Raw genomic sequence first — 21,507 nt, 5'->3', positions numbered from 1 at the left:
CCTGGCTAACACGGTGAAACCCCGTCTCTACTAAAAATACAAAAAACTAGCCGGGCGAGGTGGCGGGCGCCTGTAGTCCCAGCTATTTGGGAGGCTGAGGCAGGAGAATGGCGTAAACCTGGGAGGCAGAGCTTGTAGTGAGCTGAGATCCGGCCACTGCACTCCAGCCTGGGTGATAGAGCGAGACTCTCTCTCAAAAAAAAAACAAAACAAAACAAAAAAAAACCTCTTCTATCTTGGGGAGAAGCGCCTGCGCTCCCCCTACCGAGTCCCGCGGTAATTCTTAAAGCACCTGCACCATCCCCCGCCGCCTGCAGAGGGCGCTGCAGGTCTTGCACCTCTTTTCATCTCGTTCTCCAGGCTCCAGACCTTTCTCTCTTCCTTCATTCAAAAAGTATTTATTATCGAGCTCTTACTTGCTACCCAGGACTGATATAGGCACTGAGGAATACAACAATAAATAAGATAGTAGAAAAATTCTATATCCTCATAAAGCTTACGTTTCCATGTACTGAAAGCAATTAACAAATATTTTCAGAGTGATAAGTATTGTGAAGATTAAACAAGATGGTGTGATACAAAGTATGTGGGAGAAAACGTTAGCGTGAGATATTAAGGAAAGCCTTCCTAAAAAATGACATTTTAGCTGTTGAGAAGAAAGGATCCAGCTGAGAGCAAACGCAAAAGCTTTCTTCCTTCCACCCTTCATATTTGACACAGCGCAGGATTCCTCCAAAATGGTTTCCACCAATTCTGCCCTCACAGCTCTGGCTCGTAGAATTTTCCACCCCAAAATGTTAGTATCTACGGCACCAGTTCGGCGAGAATCCTGACTCTCTCTGCACCCTCCTCCCCAATTCCATTTCCTTTGCTTCCTCCAGCGGGCGGATTACTTGCCCTTACTTGTCATGGCGACTGTCCAGCTTTGTGCCAGGAGCCTCGCAGGGGTTGATGGGATTGGGGTTTTCCCCTCCCATGTGCTCGACTGGCGCTAAAAGTTTTGAGCTTCTCAAAAGTCTAGAGCCACCATCCAGGCAGCAGGTAGCTGCGGGGCTCCGGGAACACTTGGCGTCCGGGCTGGGAGCGTGCTTTCCAAGACGGTGACACGCTTCCCTGAGGATTGGGTAAGCTCCTGACTGAACTTGATGAGTCCTCTCTGAGTCACGGGCTATCGGCCCCGTGTATTTTCAGCTCGGGAGAATCGCTGGGGCTGGGGGTGGGGCAGTGGGGACTTAGCGAGTTTGGGGTGAGTGGGATGGAAGCTTGGCTAGAGGGATCAACATAGGAGTTGCATTGTTGGGAGACCTGGGTGTAGATGGTGGGGATGTTAGGACCATCCGAACTCAAAGTTGAACGCCTAGGCAGAGAAGTGGAGCTTTGGGGAACCTTGAGCCGGCCTAAAGGGTACTCCTTTGCACATCTACCCGGTGCTAGGCGTAGGGAATCCCTGAAATAGAAGATGCACAAAGCATTGAGATCTGAGACTTTTGGATCTCGAAACATTGAGAACTCATGGCTGTATATTTTAGAGCCCATGGCATTCTAGTGAAACCTCGGGCTCCATTCCGAAATGATCATTTGGAGGTGATCCGGGGAGCCCAAGCTGCTAAGGTCCCACAACTTCCGGACCTTTGTCCTTCCTGCAGCGATCTTTCCAGCCAGCCCTTGGCTCCGCTAGATGGAGAAAATCCAACTGAAGGCTGTCAGTCGTGGAAGTGAGAAATGCTAAACGAGGGGTTTGCCCGCCAGGCCGAGGAGGACCATCTCAATCTGAGAGGGCCGGCAGCCCTGTTATTGTTTGGCTCCACATTTACATTTCTGCTTCTGGCAGCAGCATTTCCGGTTTCTTTTTGCCGGAGCAGCTCACTATTCACCCGATGAGAGGGGAGGAGAGAGAGAAAAAATGTCCTTTAGGCCGGTTCCTTTTACTTGCAGAGGGAGGTTGCTATTCTCCGCCCGCACTTTTTTTTTCTGGATTACTTGGTTATGGCCTTTGCAAAGGCAGGGGTATTTGTTTTGATGCAAACCTCAATCCCTCCCCTTCTTTGAATGGTGTGCCCCACCCCGCGGGTCGCCTGCAACCTAGGTGGACGCTACCATGGCGTGAGACAGGGAGGGAAAGAAGTGTGCAGAAGGCAAGCCCGGGGGGTATTTTCAAGAATGAGTACATCTCATCTTTCCGGAGGAAAAAAAAAAAGAATGGGTACGTCTGATAATCAAATTTTGAAAGAGTGCAATAATGGATCGTTTGATAATCTGTCGGAAAAACAATCTACCTGTTATCTGGCTTTGGGCTAGGCCATTCCAGTTCCAGACGCAGGCCGAACGTCGTGAAGCGGAAGGGGCGGGCCCGCAGGCGTCCGTGTGGTCCTCCGTGCAGCCCTCCGACCCGAGCCGGTTCTTCCCGGTAGGAGGCGGAACTCGAATTCATTTCTGCCGGTTACCCATCTCTTAGCTCGCTGTTGTTTCATTCCGCAGTTTCTCCCCATGCACCTGCCGCGTACCGGGCACTTTGTGCCGTACATACGTCATCTTTTTCCTAAATCGAGGTGGCATTTACACACAGCTCAGTGCACAGACCAAGTGTACAGGAAGATGAGTTTTGGCCCTAACCACTGCGTGATGCCTACCAAGTCAGAGACCCATTTCATCGTCCCAGAAGCGTTTCATCGCCCCTCTTCCCAGTCGATTCCCGACCCCACCTTTATTTTGATCTCTATAACCATTTTGCCTGTCGGAGAACTTCATATAAAATGGAATCAGGCTGGGCGCGGTGGCTCACGCCTGCACTTTGGGAGGCTGAGGCAGGCGGATTACTTGAGGATAGGAGTTCCAGACCAGCCTGGCCAACATGGTGAAGCCCCGTCTCTACTAAAAAATACAAAAATTAACTGGGCGTGGTGGGCGCCTGTAATCCCAGCTATTCGGGAGGCTGAGGCAGGAGAATCGCTTGAACCCGGGAGGCAGAAGTTGCAGTAAGCCAAGATCGTGCCACTGCACTCCAGCCTGGGCGACAAGAACGAAACTCTGTCTCAAAAAAAAAAAATCATACATTATGTGCTCCTTTTTGTCGGCTTCTGTCCTTCAATGTGCTGTCTGACATTCGTTCATGTAGTTGTATATATCAGTATTTTGCTCCTTTTCATTTAGTATAGCCCATCGATTGTATATCCGTTCTTTTGATGGCCTTTTGAGTTGTTTCCATTTGGGGTTATGAAATAAAGCTGCTATAAACATTCTTGTACAATTGTTTTTGTGATCATATGTTTTTGTGTTTCTTGGAGAAGTACTTAGGAGGGGAATTGCGAGTTTGGAAATAAAAAGTAGATGTATTTTGAACTTTATCAGAAGCTCTGAGTTTTCCAGAGCGGTTGTACCATTTTACACTCCAACTAGCAAGGTATGGGAGTTATTATGGTTGTGCCACAGCCTTCCGGACATTGGGTATTGTCAGTCTTTCTAATGTGGTATATCCTTGTGGTTGTAATTTACAGTTCTCTGTTGACTAAGGATGTTCAGCATTTTTTCATGTGCCTATTGGCCATTCGTATTTTGTTTGTAAAGTAGCTCTTCAAGTCTTGCCTGTTATTTTGGTCTTTTGTTTGTTTTTATGCTTCAGTTGTGGGACTGCTTTATACATTTTGGATACAAGTCCTTTATCAGATACATGTGTCCTGAATGTTTTCTTCTGATCTGTTGCTTGCCTATTTGTTTGCTTTACAGAGTTTACAGTATCTTAAGAGGAGTGGATTTGTCTTTTTTAGGTTCAGTATTTGCCTTGTCCTGTTTAGGACATTTTTTTTTTTTTTTACCCCAGAATCATGAAAATACTATATTTTCTTTTAGGACCTTTATGGTTGTAAGTTTTACACTAACGTCCTTGAGCCATTAATTAATTCTTAAAATGAATTGTTTATGGTGTGAGGTGTAGAAGTCAGTCTCTGGTATGTTTCCTGTATGGAAATCCAGGTATTCTGTCTCCACTTGTTGAAATAGGCTTCCTTTCTCTACTGAATGCTTTTAACTTTAATTATTGTACAGTTGGAGTATGGGGCTACCATTTTAGTGCTATTTTCTTTTTTTCTTTTTTAATTTTTGAGACAGGGACTCACACTGTTGCCCAAGCTAGAGTACAATGGCACAATCAAGGCTCACTGCAGCCTTGAACCCCTGGGCTCAAGCAGTCCTTTAGCCTCAGCCTCACAAGTAGCTGGGACTACTCCAGCATACCCAGCTAACTGTTTTATTTTTTTGTGTTGACAGGATCTCACTATGTTGCCCAGGCTGGTCTCAAATGGCTGGCCTCAAGCTTTCATCCCATCTCGGCCTCCCAAAGTGCTGGGATTACAGGTGTGAGCCACCATGCCTGACTTCTTAGTGCTATTTTCTATTTATCTCCTCTGTTCTTTGCTCTCTTTAAACGTTTGAGGAAGAAACAGTACCCATCTTACACAAACTCCTCAGAAAATAGAGGAACAGACTGGGCGCAGTGACTCATACCTATAATCCCAGGTACGCCGAGACAGGAATCACTTGAGGTCGGGAGTTCAAGACCAGCCTGGCCAACATGTCGAAACCCCATCTCTACTAAAAATACAAAAATTAGGCCGGGTGCGGTGGCTCAAGCCTGTAATCCCAGCACTTTGGGAGGCCGAGACGGGCGGATCACGAGGTCGGGAGATCGAGACCATCCTGGCTAACACGATGAAACCCTGTCTCTACTAAAAAATACAAAAAACTAGCCGGGCGAGGTGGCCGGCACCTGTAGTCCCAGCTACTCGGGAGGCTGAGGCAGGAGAATGGCGTAAACCCAGGAGGCGGAGCTTGCAGTGAGCTGAGATCTGGCCACTGCACTCCAGCCTGGGCGACTGAGCAAGACTCCGTCTCAAAATAAAAAATAAAAATACAAAAATTAGCTAGGCGTGGTGGCACGTACCTGTAATCCGAGTTACTCAGGAGGCTGAGGCACAAGAATCACTTGAATCTGGGAAGCAGAGGTTGCAGTGAGCCAAGATTGTGCCACTGTACTCCAGCCTGGGCAACAGAGTGGGACTCTGTCTCAGAAAAAAAAGAAAAAGAAAATAGAGGAACATTTCCCAACTTGTTTTTGAAGCCAACATAATCCTGGTACCAAAACCAAACGAGGACATTGCAAGAAAAGAAAATTTAGACCAATATTCCTGTTAGCATATACATGCAAAAACTAACAAATTCTAGCAAACCAAACCTGGTAATATAGAAAAAAGGATAAATAGGCCAGGCGCAGTGACTCACGCCTGTAATCCCAGTACTTTGGGAGGCCGAGGCAGGCGGATCACTTGAGGTCAGGAGTTTGAGACCAGCCTGACCAACATGGTGAAACGCCGTTTTTAATAAAAATACAAAAATTAGGCTGGGCACGGTGGCTCACGCCTGTAATCCCAGCACTTTGGGAGGCTGAGGTGGGCAGATCACGAGGTCAGGAGTTCGAGACAAGCCTGACAAACATGGTGAAACCCCGTGTCTACTAAAAATACAAAAATTAGCCGGTGTGGTGGCACCTGCCTGTAATCCCAGCTACTCAGGAGGCTGAGGCAGAATTGCTTGAACCCGGGAGGCGGAGGTTGCAGGGAGCCAAGTTCATGCCACTGCACTCCAGCCTGGGTGACAGAGCAAGACTTTGTCTCAAAAAAAAAAATTAGCGAGGCCGGGCGCGGTGGCTCAAGCCTGTAATCCCAGCACTTTGGGAGGCCGAGACGGGCGGATCACGAGGTCAGGAGATCGAGACCATCCTGGCTAACACGGTGAAACCCCGTCTCTACTAAAAATACAAAAAACTAGCCGGGCGCGGTGGCGGGCGCCTGTAGTCCCAGCTACTCGGGAGGCTGAGGCAGGAGAATGGCGTAAACCCGGGAGGCGGAGCTTGCAGTGAGCTGAGATCCGGCCACTGCACTCCAGCCTGGGTGACAGAGCAAGACTCCGTCTCAAAAAAAAAAAAATAAAATAAAAAATTAGCTGGGCATGGTGGTGGGCACCTGTAATCCCAGCTGCTTGGGAATCTGAGGCAGGAGAATCACTTGAACCCAGGAGGCGGAGGTTGCAGTCAGCTGGGATCACACCATTGTACTCCAGCCTGGGCAACAAAGTGAGACTCCATCTCAAAAAAAGAAAAAGTAAAAGCATAAATACATTCTAACCAAACAAGGTTTATCTCAGGATTGTAGTTGATTTAACATTCAAAAAGAGTCCAGGATTTCAAGACCAGCCTGAGCAACATAGCCAGGCTGGTCTTTACTGGGGAAAAAAAATCAGTCTGTGTAATTCACCACATTAGCAAATTGAAACATAACCCTATGATCATTTCAACAGATGCAGCAAAAGCAGTTAAGGATATTCAACACATATGCATAATTACAAACAAACCAACCTCCTAGCAAACTAGGGAAAGGAAACTTACCTGGTTTGATAACAGGGCATCCACAATCAGAGTTCCACTAGCAGCATACATAATGGTAGAAAACTCAATGCTGCCGGGCGCAGTGGCTCACGCCTGTAATCCCAACACTTTGGGAGGCCGAGGCGGGCAGATCACAAGGTCAGGAGATCGAGACCATCCTGGCTAACATGCTGAAACCCCATCTCTACTGAAAATACAAAAAAAATTAGCCGGGCGTGGTGGCGGGCGCCTGTAGTCCCAGCTACTTGGGAGGCTGAGGCAGGAGAATAACTTGAACCCAAGAGGCAGAGGTTGCAGTGAGCCGAGATCATCCCATTGCGCTCCAGCCTGGGCGACAAGAGCAAAACTCCATCTCAAAGAAAAAAAAAAGGAAAGAAAAAAGAAATAACGATTAGAAAGAAATGAAACTTATATTCACAGCCAGTATGATTCTATACATACATGTCCTAATGGGGCCGGGCGTGGTGGCTCATGCCTGTAATCCTAGCACTTTAAGAGGCTGAGGCAGGTGGCTCATCTGGACCAGCCTGGCCAACATGGTGAAACCCCATCTCTAATAAAAATACAAAACATTAGCCAGGCATGGTGACAGGCACCTCTAATCCCAGGTACTCAGAAGGCTGAGGCAGGAGAATTGCTTGAACCTGGGAAGTGGAGGTTGCAGTGAGCCGAGATCATGCCATTGCACTCCAGGCCAGGCAACAGAGTGAGATTCTGTCTCAAAAAAAAAAAAAAAAAAAGAGTGAAATTCTATCTCAAAAGAAAAAGCCCTAATGGGAAATCCATAAAAAGCTACCAAAACTAATAAATACAGCAAGGTTGCAGGTTACAGGGCAATATAGTTATCCCTCTATCTGTAGGGGCTTGGTTCTGGGACGCCTCACACACCAAACCCACAGATGTCTAAGTCCCATATATAAGATGGTATAGTATTTGCATTTAACCTACACATATCCTCCCATATAGTTTGAACTATCTCTAGATTACTTACATTACCCCCATACAATGAAAATGCTAATGTACATACAAGTGTGTATGTAAGTACTTGTCGTACTATGTTGTTTAGGGAATCACCGGGCATATAGGCCTTCAGGGCTGATACCAGCAGCCACTGTTATGATTCTGGTCAGGCCTGCCCCTGTTTGGAGTCTCAGTTGAGCTCATTGCCTTCCCACCCAGCCAAGGGTACCTGCATTTCTTTTGGCTCCCTGGCCATTTGGAAGGCCTAATTCAGCTTGGCACATTTGTATCCTGGCCCTCTGATGCTGGTACCCCCGGAAAGGCCCTGCTTTGAAAAACACTGAGATTTTAGTTGCTACTGAAGACTTGAGAGGTGAAGACAGAGAGACCTCCTGTGTGTGGAAATGTGTCCCTCCAAGTGGGATTGAGACTTTGGGCCCCCTATTTCAGGACAGCACCTCCTGACCTGTTGACTGAATAGTTCCCTGAAGGAGGTGGACTTGCATTAATGGAGTGGGGGTGGGGGCAGTACCACAGATCCACACTAACAATCACACAGTTCTCTCTAGAATAATAATATAGAACAACTGCAGAAACAGCTAACCTTTATTGAGCTCTTACTGTGTGTCCAGCACTTTCCTCAGCTCTTTACATTTCCCATAATACACAGGGTACTAGGCCACGCTTGGTGGTTCATGCTTGTAATCCCAGCACTTTACGAGGCTGAGGCGGGCAGATCACCTGAGGTCGGGAGTTCAAGACCAGCCTGACTAACATGGTGAAACCCTGTCTCTACTAAAAATACAAAATTAGCCAGGTGTGGTGGCCTGTAATCCCAGCTACTCAGGAGAATCATTTGAATCCGGGAGGCAGAGGTTGCAGTGAGAAGAGGTCGCGCCACTGCACTCCAGCCTGGGCAACAAGAGCTGAGACTCTGTCTCAAAAATAAAATAAAATAAGAGCCTGGCATTAAAGGAGCTGTTTGGTAGGGGGATGTTTTGTCACTGCAAAAAACAGAAAAGTGGGCTGGGCGCGGTGGCTCATGCCTATAATCGCAGCACTTTGGGAGGCCAAGGCGGGCAGATCACCTGAGGTCGGGAGTTCGAGACCAACCTGACCAATATGGAGAAACCCCCTCTCTACTAAAAACACAAAATTAGCTGGGCGTGGTGGCACATGCCTGTAATCCCAGCTACTAGGGAGGCTGAGGCAGGAGAATCACTTGAACTCGGGAGGTGGAGGTTGCAGTTAGCCGAGATCATGCCAGTGCACTCCAGCCTGGGCAACAAGAGCGAAACTCTGTCTCAATAAATAAATAAATAAATAAATAAATAAACAGAAAAGTGTAATGAACACTTTCAGTGGGCATGTTTCTTAGCAAATCTGATGACAAATTTGACATAAAGAGAGCATCCCTGGGAAAAAAAAAAAAAAAACTCAACTAAAAAAAAAAGAAAGAGCATCCTGCCTGGGCAACATAGTGAAACCCTGCCTCTACAAAAAAACTCAAAAATTGGCTGGGCGCGGTGGCTCACGCCTGTAATCCCAGCACTTTGGGAGGCGGAGGCGGGAGGATCACCTGAGGTCAGGAGTTCGAAACCAGCCTGGCCAACATGGCAAAACCCCATCTCTGCTAAAAATACAAAAAATTAGTCGGGTGCAGTGGTGGGCGCCTGTAATCTCAGCTACTCAGGAAGCTGAGGCAAGAGGATCTATTGAACCTGGGAGGTGGAGGTTGCAGTGAGTCGAGATCGTACCACTACACTCCAGCCTGGGCGACAGAGCGAGACTCCATCTCCAAAAAAGAAAAAGAAAGAAAAAAAACTAAAAAATTAGCCAGGCAGTCCTCTGTGGTCCCAGCTACTTGGGAGGCTGAGGCAGGAGAATCACTGAGCCCAGGAGTCTGAGGCTGTAGTAAGCCATGATTGCACTACTGCATCGTAGCCTGGGCAACAAAGCAAGACCCTGCCTCAAAAAAAAGAAAGAAAGAAAGAAAGAAAGAAAGAAAGAACATGGCGGGCCGGGCGCGGTGGCTCACACCTGTAATCCTAACGCTTTGGAAGGCCGAGGCAGGTGGATCACAAGGTCAGGAGTTTGACACCAGCCGGGCCAACGTGGTGAAACCCTATCTCTAATAAAAATACAAAAAATTTAGCCAGGCGTGGTGGCAGGCGCCTGTAATCCCAGCTACTCGGTAGGCTAAGGCAGGAGAATCGCTTGAAACCAGAAGGCAGAGGTTGCAGTGAGCCTAGATTGTACCACTGCAGCCTGGGTGAAAAGAGCGAAACTCTGTCTCATTAAAAAAAAAAGAAAAAACAGAGAGAAAGAACATGGCAAAGCCTTTGAAAGCTTGTCAGGGAGAAGGTGAGATGATAGTTGCATAACTTCGTGCAAGATGCTGGTCCACACAGGGGCTGCCCCTTGCTCCTTCTTGCTCCCTTGACCTCTCATATAGCAGGCTCGTGTGTTACTCACATTTATTGAGCCCAAGCAGGTGCAAGGCATTGTGATCTAATACTTTGGTCAGCAAGACAACGAGATAGATCACTGCCCTGCCCTTAGGAAGTGTATATGCTATTAGAGGAAACAGATGAAATAAATAAGGAAAAGTATTAGACAATGTAAGTGCTATGAGAATGCAAATAAGGTGATGTGAATTAAAGTAGGATGACTTGAAGTCTGCGTGGGAAGGAGCCTACCCCTGTGTTCCGGTTGGCCAGGACCACCAGTTGATTAGCAGAGAAGGGCAGCCGGTGTAGCTAGAGCTTTTGGGGAAGAGGGAGTGGTTGGTAAGAGATGAGATTAAAGAAGCTGAGAAGGGGCATTCGGGAGGGGTTTGTAAACGCAGGGCTGAGGAGTGTCCCAAGAGAATGGCCAGGTGAATGGTGAGACAGTTGTTCTTCCAGAAGCTTTGCAGTGAAAGGAATCAAAGAAGCGGAGCCAGGTATCAGGTGGGGAAGGGTGGGAGCCGAGGGGGTGTCTTTTCCCACACAGAGATTGCAGGCTGAGAATGACTGCATCCTTGTTAACAGGAAGTGGGAGCAGGGCGCGGTGGCTCACGCCTGTAATCCTGGCACTTTAGGAGGCCAAGGCGGGCGGATCACCTGAGGTCAGGAGTTCGAGACCAGCCTGGCCAACATGGCAAAACCCTGTCTCTACTAAAAAATACAAAAGTTAGCTGGGTGTGGTGGCACTTGACTGTAATCCCAGCTACTCGAGAGACTGAGGCAGGAGAATGGCTTGAACCTGGAGGGTAGAGGTTGCAGGGAGCTGAGATCATGCCATTGCACTCCAGCCTAGGTGACAGAGCGAGACTCCATCTCAAAAAAATAAATAAATAGTAAATACAGGAAGGGAGTTGGGAATAGGGTGCATATTTAGGTAGTCTTGGGGATTTCGTGGTGGGAAGGTTGGAAGTCCCTCTCATGATTATCTTTTCCTCAAAGAAGTGCACGGCTGGTAGGGGTGGGGCAGGAGCGCTTGGGTTGTAGTGAAAGACTGGAAGAGAGGATGTGAAGCAGCCATTCTTTTCCTACTCCACGGGAAGCTATGCTGCCTCAGACTCTGGCATGGTGTTGAGGGAAGGGATTCCTTCTCCGCAGGCCCAGGTGACCCAGGGTTGGAAGTGTCTCATGCTGGATCCCCACTTTTCCCCTTGCAGCAGCCAGACTGCCTTACGGGTCACTGCCATGGAGGAGCCGCAGTCAGATCCTAGCATCGAGCCCCCTCTGAGTCAGGAAACATTTTCAGACCTATGGAAACTGTGAGTAGATCCATGGGAGGGGCAGACCCACTGTCCCCACCCCAACCCCAGCCCCCTAGCAGAGGCCTGTGGGAAGCAAAAAATCCGTGGGACTGACTTTTTGCTCTTGTCTTTCAGACTTCCTGAAAACAACGTTCTGGTAAGGACAAGGGTTGGGCTGGGGACCTGGCGGGCCGGGGGGCTGGGGACCTGGTCCTCTGACTACTCCTTTCACCCATCTACAGTCCCCCTTGCCGTCCCAAGCAGTGGATGATTTGATGCTGTCTCCAGACGATCTTGCACAATGGTTAACTGAAGACCCAGGTCCAGATGAAGCTCCGAGAATGTCAGAGGCTGCTCCCCCCATGGCCCCCACACAAGCAGCTCCTACACCGGCGGCCCCTGCACCAGCCCCCTCCTGGCCCCTGTCATCCTCTGTCCCTTCCCAGAAAACCTACCATGGCAGCTACGGTTTCCGTCTGGGCTTCCTGCATTCTGGAACAGCCAAGTCTGTGACTTGCACGGTCAGTGGCCTTGGGGGCTGGCTTCCATGAGACTTCAGTGCCTGGCCCTATACCCCTGCATTTCTTCTGTTCGGAACTTTGGGATTCCTCTTCACCCTTTGGCTTCCTGTCAGTGTTTTTTATAGTTTACCCACTTAACCTGTGATCTCTGACCCCTGTCCCAAAGTTGAATATTCCCCCTTGAATTTGGGCTTTTATCCATCCCATCACACCCTCAGCCTCTCTCCTGGGGATGCAGAACTTTTCTTTTTCTTCACCCACGCTTATTCCTTGGCTTTTGAAAATAACCTCCTGACCAGGCATGGTGGCTCATGCCTGCAATCCCAGCACTCTCAAAGAGGCCAAGGCGGGCAGATCACCTGAGCCCAGGAGTTCAAGACCAGCCTGGGTAACATGGTGAAACCTCGTCTCTACAAAAAAATACAAAAAATTAGCCAGGCATGGTGGTGCATACCTATAGTCCCAGGCACTCAGGAGGCTGAGGTGGGAAGATCACTTGAGCCTAGGAGATGGAGGCTGCAGTGAGCCATGATCATGCCACTGTGCTCTAGCCTGGGTGACAGAGCAAGATCCTATCTCAAAAAAAACCCAGAAAAGCTCCTGAGGTGTAGACGCCAACTCTCTCTAGCTGCCTAGTGGGTTGCAGGAGGTGCTTACGCATATTTGTTTCTTTGCTGCCCTCTTCCGGTTGCTTTATTTGTTCACTTGTGCCCTGACTTTCAACTCTGTGTCCTTCCTCTTCCTACAGTACTCCCCTGACCTCAACAAGATGTTTTGCCAGCTGGCCAAGACCTGCCCCGTGCAGCTATGGGTTGATTCCACACCCCCACCCGGCAGCCGCGTCCGCGCCATGGCCATCTACAAGCAGTCACAGCACATGACGGAGGTCGTGAGGCGCTGCCCCCACCATGAGCGCTGCTCAGACAGCGATGGTGAGCAGCTGGGACTGGAGAGACGACAGGGCTGGTTGCCCAGGGTCCCCAGACCTCTGATTCCTCACTGATTTCTCTTAGGACTGGCCCCTCCTCAGCACCTTATCCGAGTGGAAGGAAATTTGCGTGTGGAGTATTCGGATGACAGAAACACTTTTCGACATAGTGTGGTGGTGCCCTATGAGCCGCCTGAGGTCTGGTTTGCAACTGGGGTCTCCGGGAGGAGGGGGTAAGGGCGGTTGTAGTGGCCCTCCAGGTGAGCAGCAGGGGGGCTTTCTCCTGCTTATTTGACCTCCCCATAACCCCATGAGATGTGCAGAGTAAATGGGTTCACCCATTGCACAGTTGAAAAGACTGAAGCTTACAGAGGCTAAGGGCCTCCCCTGCTCGGCCGGGCGCGGTGGCTCGTGCCTGTAATCCCAGCACTCTGGGAGGCCGAGGCGGGCGGATCACGAGGTCAGGAGATCAAGACCATCCTGGCTAACACGGTGAAACCCCGTCTCTACTAAAAAATACAAAAAACTAGCCGGGCGTGGTGGCGGGTGCCTGTAGTCCCAGCTACTTGGGAGGCTGAGGCAGGAGAATGGCGTGAACCCGGGAGGCGGAGCTTGCAGTGAGCTGAGATCGTGCCACTACACTCCAGCCTGGGCGACGCAGCGAGACCCTGTCTCAAAAAAAAAAAAAAAAAGGCCTCCCCTGCTTGCCACAGGTCTCCCCAGGGCCCACTGGCCTCATCTTGGGCCTATGTTCTCTCCTAGGTTGGCTCTGACTGTACCACCATCCACTACAACTACATGTGTAACAGTTCCTGCATGGGCGGCATGAACCGGAGGCCCATCCTTACCATTATCACACTGGAAGACTCCAGGTCAGAAGCCATGTGCCACCCTGCACACTGGCCTGCTGTGCCCCAGCCTCTGCTTGCCTCTGACCCCTGGGCCCACCTCTTACTGATTTCTACCATACTACTACCCATCCGCCTCTCATCACATCCCCAGTGGGGAATCTCCTTACTGTTCCCACCCCGTTTTCTTTTCTCTGGCTTTGGGACCCGTTACCTGTGACTTCTCGTCCACCTACCTAGAGCTGGAGCTTAGGCTCCAGAAAGGACAAGGGTGGTTGGGAGTAGATGGAGCCTGTTTTTTTAAATGGGACAGGTAGGACGTGATTTCCTTACTGCCTCCTGCTTCTCTCTCCCTATCCTGAGTAGTGGTAATCTACTGGGACGGAACAGCTTTGAGGTGCGAGTTTGTGCCTGTCCTGGGAGAGACCGGCGCACAGAGGAAGAGAATTTCCGCAAGAAAGGGGAGCCTTGCCACCAGCTGCCCCCTGGGAGCACTAAGCGAGGTAAGCAAGCAGGACAAGAAGCGGTGGAGGAGACCAAGGGTGCAGTTATGCCCCAGATTCACTTTTATCACCTTTCCTTGCCTCTTTCCTAGCACTGCCCAACAACACCAGCTCCTCTCCCCAGCCAAAGAAGAAACCACTGGATGGAGAATATTTCACCCTTCAGGTACTAAAGTCTTGGGACCTCTTATCAAGTGGAAAGTTTCTAGTCTAACACTCAAAATGCCATTTTCTTCTTGACTGCTGTACCTGCAATTGGGGCATTTGCCATCAGGGGGCAGTGATGCCTCAAAGACAATGGCTCCTGGTTGTACCTAACTAACATCAGAACACCAACTTATACCATAATATATATTTTAAAGGACCAGACCACCTTTCAAAAAGAAAATTGTTAAAGAGAGCATGAAAATGGTTCTATGACTTTGCCTGATACAGATGCTACTTGACTTACGATGGTGTTACTTCCTGATAAACTCGTCGTAAGTTGAAAATATTGTAAGTTGAAAATGGATTTAATACACCTAATCTAAGGAACATCATAGCTTAGCCTAGCCTACTTTTTTTTTTTTTTTTTTTTTGAGACGAAGTCTCACTCTGTCGCCCGGGCTGGAGTGCAGTGGCGGGATCTCGGCTCACTGCAACCTCTGCCTCCCAGGTTCAAGCGATTCTCCTGCCTCAGCCTACTGAGTAGCTGGGATTACAGGCACCCGCCACCACGCCCAGCTGATTTTTGGGTTTTTTTTTGTTTTTTGGGTTTTTTTTAGTAGAGATGAGGTTTCACCATGTTGGCCAGGCTGGTCTCGAACTCCTGACCTTGTGATCCACCTGCCTCGGCCTCCCAAAGTGCTGAGATTACAGGCGTGAGCCACTGTACCCGGCCTGCTTTTTTTAGTCTACTTTTACTTTATTTTTAATGGAGACAGCATCTTGCTCTGTTGCCCAGGCTGGATTACAGTGATGTGATCATAGCTCATTATACCCTCGAACTCCTGGGCTCAAGCAATCCCGCCACCTCTGCCTGCCCAGTAGCTAGGACCACAGGCGTACACCACCACACCCAGCTAATTTTTTAAATTTTTTGTAGAGATAGGGTCTCACTGTAGTGCCCAGGCTGGTCTCTAGCCTACTTTTTTGAGACAAGGTCTTGCTCAGTCACCCAGACTGGATAGAGTGCAGTAGTGCAGTCACAGCTCACTGTAGCCTCCACCTCCCAGGCTCCATCCATCCTCCCAGCTCAGCCTCCCAAGTCGCTGGAACTATAGGCCCACACCACCATGCCTGCCTAATTTTTTTTTTTTTTTTTTTAATTATTATTATTTTTTTTTTTGAGACGGAGTCTCACTCTGTTGCCCAGGCTGGAGTGCAGTGGCACAATCTCAGCTCACTGCAACCTCTGCCTCCCGGGTTCAAGCGATTCTCGTGCCTCAGCCTACTGAGTAGCTGGGACTACAAGCGCCTGCCGCCACACCCGGCTAATTTTTGTATTTTTAGTAGAGATGGGGTTTCACTATGTTGGCCAGGCTGGTCTCAAACTCCTGACCATGTGATCCGCCCGCCTTGGCCTCCCAAAGTGCTGGGATTACAGGTGTGAGCCACCATGCCCAGCTAATTTTTATTATTTATTTATTTATTTATTTATTTATTTATTTATTTTAAGACAGAGTCTGTCTCTCTCATTCAGGCTAGAGTGCAGTGGCACGATCTCAGCTCACTGCAGCCTTGACCTCCCCGGGCTTCAGTGATTTCAGCCCCCCAAGTAGCTAGGACTACAGGCACATGCCACGACACCCAGCTAATTTTTTATTTTCTGTGAAGTTAAGGTCTTGCTATGTTGCCCATGCTGGTATCAAACCCCTGGGCTCAATCAATCCTTCCACCTCAGCCTCCCCCAAGTACTGGGATTACAGGCACGAGCTACCACACTCAGCCCTAGCTTAGTTGAAACATGTTCAGAACATTTAAGTTACCCTACCGTTGGGCAAAGTCATCTAACACAAAGCCTATTTTATAGTAGTGTTGTATATCTCATGTGATTTATTGAATATTGTTACTGAAAGTGGGAAACAGCATGGTTGCATGAAAGGAGGCACAGTCAGGCCGGGCACAGCCTGGGCACAGAGCGAGACTCAGAAAAGGCCAGGCACGGTGGCTCACACCTGTAATCCTAGCACTTTGGGAGGCCGAGGCGGGTGGATCACGAGATCAGGAGATCGAGACCAGTCTGGCCAACATGGTGAAACCCCATCTCTACTAAAATACAAAAATTAACCAGGCATGATGGCGGGTGCCTGTAATCTCAGCTACTTGAGAGGCTGAGGCAGGAGAATCGCTTGAACCAGGAGGTGGAGTAGCAGTGAGCTGAGATGGCTCCACTGCACTCCAGCCTAGGCAATAGAGTGAGACTCTGTCTCAAAAAAAAAAAAAAGAAAAGAAACGAGGCACAGTTGCTTGCACCTCTAGTCCCAGTTACTTGAGAGGCTAAGGCAGGAGGATCACTTGAGCCCAAGAGTTTGAGTCCAGCCTGAACAACATAGCAAGACATCATCTCTAAAATCTAAAAAAGGGCCGGGTGGCCGGGCGCGGTGGCTCAAGCCTGTAATCCCAGCACTTTGGGAGGCCGAGATGGGCGGATCACGAGGTCAGGAGATCAAGACCATCCTGGCTAACATGGTGAAACCCCGTCTCTACTAAAAAATACAAAAAACTAGCCGGGCGTGGTGGCGGGCGCCTGTAGTCCCAGCTACTCCGGAGGCTGAGGCAGGAGAATGGCGTGAACCCGGGAGGCGGAGCTTGCAGTGAGCTGAGATCCGGCCACTGCACTCCAGCCTGGGCGACAGAGCGAGACTCCGTCTCAAAAAAAAAAAATTAAAAAAAAAAAAAAAAAAAAGGGCCGGGCACGGTGGCTCCCATCTGTAATCCCACCACTCTGGGAGGCGGAGGTGGGTGGATCACCTGACATCAGGAGTTGGAAACCAGCCTGGCTAACATGGTGAAGCCCCGTCTACTAAAAACACAAAAATTAGCCGGGTGTGGTGGCACACACCTGTAGTCCCAGCTACTCGGGAGGCTGAGGTACAAGAATCACTTGAACCCAGGAGGCGGAGATTGCAATGAGCTGAGATTGCGTCATTGCACTCCCGCCTGGGCGGCAGAGCAAGACTCCATCTCAAAAATAAATAAATAAATAAATAAATAAATAAATAAATAAATAAATAAAGTTTTTTTTTTTTTGAGACGGAGTCTCGCTGTGTCCCCCAGGCTGGAGTACAGTGGCGCGATCTCGGCTCACTGCGAGCTTCGCCTCCCGGGTTCACGCCATTATCCTGCCTCAGCCTCCTAAGTAGCTGGGACTACAGGCGCCCACTACCGCGACTGGCTAATTTTTTGTATTTTTAGTAGAGACGGGGTTTCACCGTGGTCTCGATCTTCTGATCTTATGATCCGCCCGCCTCGGCCTCCCAAAGTGCTGGCATTACAGGCATGAGCCACCGCGCCCGGCCAATAAATAAAGTTTTTAAAAGTCAGCTGTATAGATACTTGAAGTACAGTTTCTACTAAATGCATGTTGCTTTTGTACCATCATAAAGTCAAACAATTGTAGGTTGAACCATTTTTTAGCTCAGGTACTGTGTGTATATTTATTTCTCCCCCTCCTCTCTGGCTGCAGATCCGTGGGCGTGAGCGCTTCGAGATGTTCCGAGAGCTGAATGAGGCCTTGGAACTCAAGGATGCCCAGGCTGGGAAAGAGCCAGCGGGGAGCAGGGCTCACTCCAGGTGAGTGACCTCAGACCGTTCCTGGCCCTACTCCCCTGCCCCCCTATGTTGGAAGCCATAGGATTCCATTCTCATCCTGCCTTCATGGTCAAAGGCAGCTGACCCCATCTCACTGGGTCCCAGCCCTGCACAGTTTTTTAGTCTTCCTCCAGTTGAATCCTATAACCACATTCTTGCTTCAGTGTATCCACAGAACCTCCAAACCCAGGGACAAGTGTGGATGTGTGGATAGTTCTTTGCCATTCTCAGCATCTCCGAGCCCAGAGCTGGAGGGTCTCAAGGAGGGGCCTCATAATTGTGTAATGTTGAGTAGAGCCAGAGTTTCAGGTCATATACTCAGCCCTGCCATGCACTGGCAGGTCCTAGGTGACCCCCGTCAGACTCAGTTTCCTTATCTATAAAATGGGGTAAAGGGGCCAGGCACAATGACTCACGCCTGTAATCCCAGCTCTCTGGGAGGCCGAGGCGGGTGGATCACCTGAGGTCTGGAGTTTGAGCCCAGCCTGACCAACATGGAGAAACCCCGTCTCTACTAAAAATACAAAATTAGTCGAGCGTGGTGGCGCATGCTTGTAATCCCAGCTACTCGGGAGGCTGAGGCAGGAGAATCACTTGAACCCGGGAGGCGGAGGTTGCGGTGAGCCGAGACCCCGCCATTGCACTCCAGCCTGGGCAACAAGAGTGAAACTCCATCTCAAAAAAACTAAAAAAATAAAATAAAATGGGGTAAGGGAAGATGATGAGTCTAATACACGCCAATACTCTGAGGTGCTCAGTAAACATTTGCCTGGGATGTGGCCATCATCTTGATTTGAATTCCCCTTGTCCCAGCCTTAGGCCCTTCAACGCATTGGTCAGGGAAAAGGGGCACAGACCCTCTCACTCATGTGATGTCGTCTCTCCTCCCTGCTTCTGTCTCCTACAGCCACCTGAAGTCCAAGAAGGGGCAATCTACCTCCCGCCATAAAAAATTCATGTTCAAGACAGAGGGGCCTGACTCAGACTGACATTCTCAGCTTCTTGTTCCCCCACTGAGCCTCCCACCCCCATCCCTCCCCTGCCATTTTGAGTTCTGGGTCTTTAAACCCTTGCTTGCAATAGGTGTGCATCAGGAGCACCCAGGAGTTCCGTTTGCTTTGTCCCGGGGCTCGACTGAACAAGTTGGCCTGCACTGGTGTTTTGTTGTGGGGAGGAGGATGGGGGGTAGGACATAACCAGCTTAGATTTTAAGGTTTTTACTGTGAGGGATGTTTGGGAGATGTAAGAAATGTTCTTGCAGGTAAGGGTTAGTTTACAATCAGCCACATTCTAGGTGGCACCCCACTTCACCGTACTAACCAGGGAAGCTGTCCCTCACTGTTGAATTTCCTCTAACTTCAAGGCCCATATCTATGAAATGCTGGCATTTGCACCTACCTCACAGAGTGCGTTGTGAGGGTTAATGAAATAATGTACATCTGGCCTTGAAACCACCTTTTATTACATGGGGTCTAGAACTTGACCCCCTTGAGGGTGCTCGTTCCCTCTCCCTGTTGGTCGGTGGGTTGGTAGTTTCTACAGCTGGGCAGCTGTTAGGTAGAGGGAGTTGCCAAGTCCCTGTTGGCCCGGCCAAACCCTTGTCTGAGAACCTGTTGGTGAACCTTAGCACCTAAAAGGAAATCTCACCCCATCCCACACCCTGGAGGATTTCATCTCTTGTCTATGATGATCTGGATCCACCAAGACTTGTTTTATGCTCAGGGTCAATTTCTTTTTTTTTTTTTCTTTTTTTTTTTCTTTGAGACTGGGTCTCACTCTGTTGCCCAGGCTGAAGTGGAGTGGCGTGATCTTGGCTCACTGCAGCCTTTGCCTCCCTGGCTCAAGCAGTCCTGCCTCAGCCTCCGGAGTAGCTGGGACCACAGGTTCATGCCACCATGGCCAGCCAATTTTTGCATGTTTGGTAGAGATGGGGTCTCACAATGTTGCCCAGGCTGGTCTCAAACTCCTGGGCTCAGGTGATCCACCTGCCTCAGCCTCCCAGAGTTCTGGGATTACAAGTGTGAGCCACCACGTCCAGCCGGAAGGGTCAACCTCTTTTACATTCTGCAAGCACGTCTGCATTTTCACCCCACCCTTCCCCTCCTCCCTTTTTATATCCAATTTTTATACCGATCTCTTATTTTACAATAAAACTTTGCTGTCACCTGTGTGTCTGAGGAGTGAATGCCAGTGCAGGCTACCAGGGTCAGCAGGTGCAGGGGTGAGTGACGAGGTGCTGGGAAGCAGCAACCTGAGTCTGCAAGGAGTGTGGGCTGGGGGGCCCAGGGCCCGGGTTCCGGGAGGGGAACAAAGGCTGGAGACTGGGTCAGTCTGCGGGCTGCATGACAACAAGGGAGGGGGGTGGCTCCATTCATAACTCAGGAACCAACTGTCCCTCCTCCCCTCCGGCCACGGCTGGCACAAGGTTCTCTCCCTCCCCTGCTTCTAGGATTGGACTACCTCCCCCCTCGGCAGCCTCTCACCAAGGATTACGGGATTTAAATGTCTGATTTAGCAAGCCTGAGCCTCCAGGGTGGCCATCTGCTCCACTAGAAAGTGGCAGGATACCTGGGTTCCCAAGGGGAACAGGGGTGGGTGCTACTGGATAGAGAGAGCCCAGTAGGAGGCCTGCTAGCCAGGGTCCCAGGAAAGTGGGGGCAGCTAAGGTAAGAGTAGGGGTGTGGGGCTAGGGCCTTCCCAGCATCCCCTCATCCTGGGCCTCATGCCAGGTGGTTGAATGAATTGAAGCTTTAAACTCTGCCAGGAAAACCTTTCAAAGGGCTTCTTGGGATAGGGAGGAGAGTCGGGTTGAGGAGCTCAGTATCGCCTGCCCATGCTCCTCAGGGCTGCTGGCTCCCAGGGAGGGGGGCTGGAGGCAGGCAGCCTCTTCCCCATCACCCACTGCTGTCTGAGCCAGTGCTTGGGGGGGCGGTCAGACATGGCTTGTCCTTCCTCCTCCCTGGTGGTGGAGACGGGTGCTAGGGTCCAGAGGGTGCTACTGTCCAGGGGTGCTTCTGGGGCCACTAGCCTCTCAGCTCATCAACCAGTTGAAGGTGCCAGCCCCTTGCCTTGCCCCAAGGATCCCAGACAGCTTTGAAGTGACCAGCCTTCCTGACCTCGAGACCACCTTTTTTTTTCTCTTTCTTAGCAGGGAATGTCAAACACTGTCCCCAGGAGATCCACATCTGCCTCTTTCAGAGACTTTTAACTTAAACATCTGTCCCTACCCAGCAGGCAAACTAGACTTCCTGAAGCTCAGTCCCTCCGCTTGCCTCTGTAGACAGGTCACCTTGATGAGCTTCCTTTTTCTTTTTTTCTTTTTTAGGCTTTATTGGGGCATAATTGACCCCCCAAAATTGCATACATTCAAGGTATGTAGTGTGATGATTTGTGTTTTTTTGTTGGTTTTTTTTTTTTGTTTTGAGACGGAGTCTCCCTGTGTTGCCCAGGCTGGAGTGCAGTGGCGCGATCTCAGCTCACTGCAAGCTCCACCTCCCGGGTTCCCGCCATTCTCCTGCCTCAGCCTCCCGAGTAGCTGGGACTACAGGCGCCGCCACCACGCCCGGCTAGTTTTTTGTATTTTTAGTAGAGACGGGGTTTCACCGTGTTAGCCAGGATGGTCTCGATCTCCTGACCTCGTGATCCGCCCGTCTCGGCCTCCCAAAGTGCTGGGATTACAGGCGTGAGCCACCACGCCCGGCCTTGTAGTGTGATGATTTGATATCGGGGTATATTGTGAAATCATTACCACAATCAAATTAATTAGCATGTCCA

General features: G+C 49.8%; 1 protein-coding gene across 1 annotated transcript; it reads left to right on the top strand.

Annotated features, from left to right (window-relative positions):
- Positions 1-910: 910 nt before the first annotated feature.
- On the top strand, positions 911-19,897 carry LOC105473688 (tumor protein p53). Its single transcript, XM_071082299.1, has 11 exons — positions 911-1,124; positions 11,058-11,159; positions 11,277-11,298; positions 11,384-11,662; positions 12,411-12,594; positions 12,676-12,788; positions 13,353-13,462; positions 13,805-13,941; positions 14,034-14,107; positions 17,609-17,715; positions 18,641-19,897. Exons 2-11 carry the CDS (start codon positions 11,086-11,088, stop codon positions 18,720-18,722), a joined length of 1,182 nt encoding a protein of 393 aa, XP_070938400.1. The 5' UTR covers positions 911-1,124; positions 11,058-11,085; the 3' UTR covers positions 18,723-19,897.
- Positions 19,898-21,507: the final 1,610 nt, after the last annotated feature.

The sequence above is a fragment of the Macaca nemestrina genome, chromosome 17, assembly GCF_043159975.1.
Source record: "Macaca nemestrina isolate mMacNem1 chromosome 17, mMacNem.hap1, whole genome shotgun sequence".
NCBI classification, from domain to species: Eukaryota; Metazoa; Chordata; class Mammalia; order Primates; family Cercopithecidae; genus Macaca; species Macaca nemestrina.
Note: the sequence above shows the minus strand (reverse complement) of the source record. Positions and strands in the feature narration are given on the sequence as shown.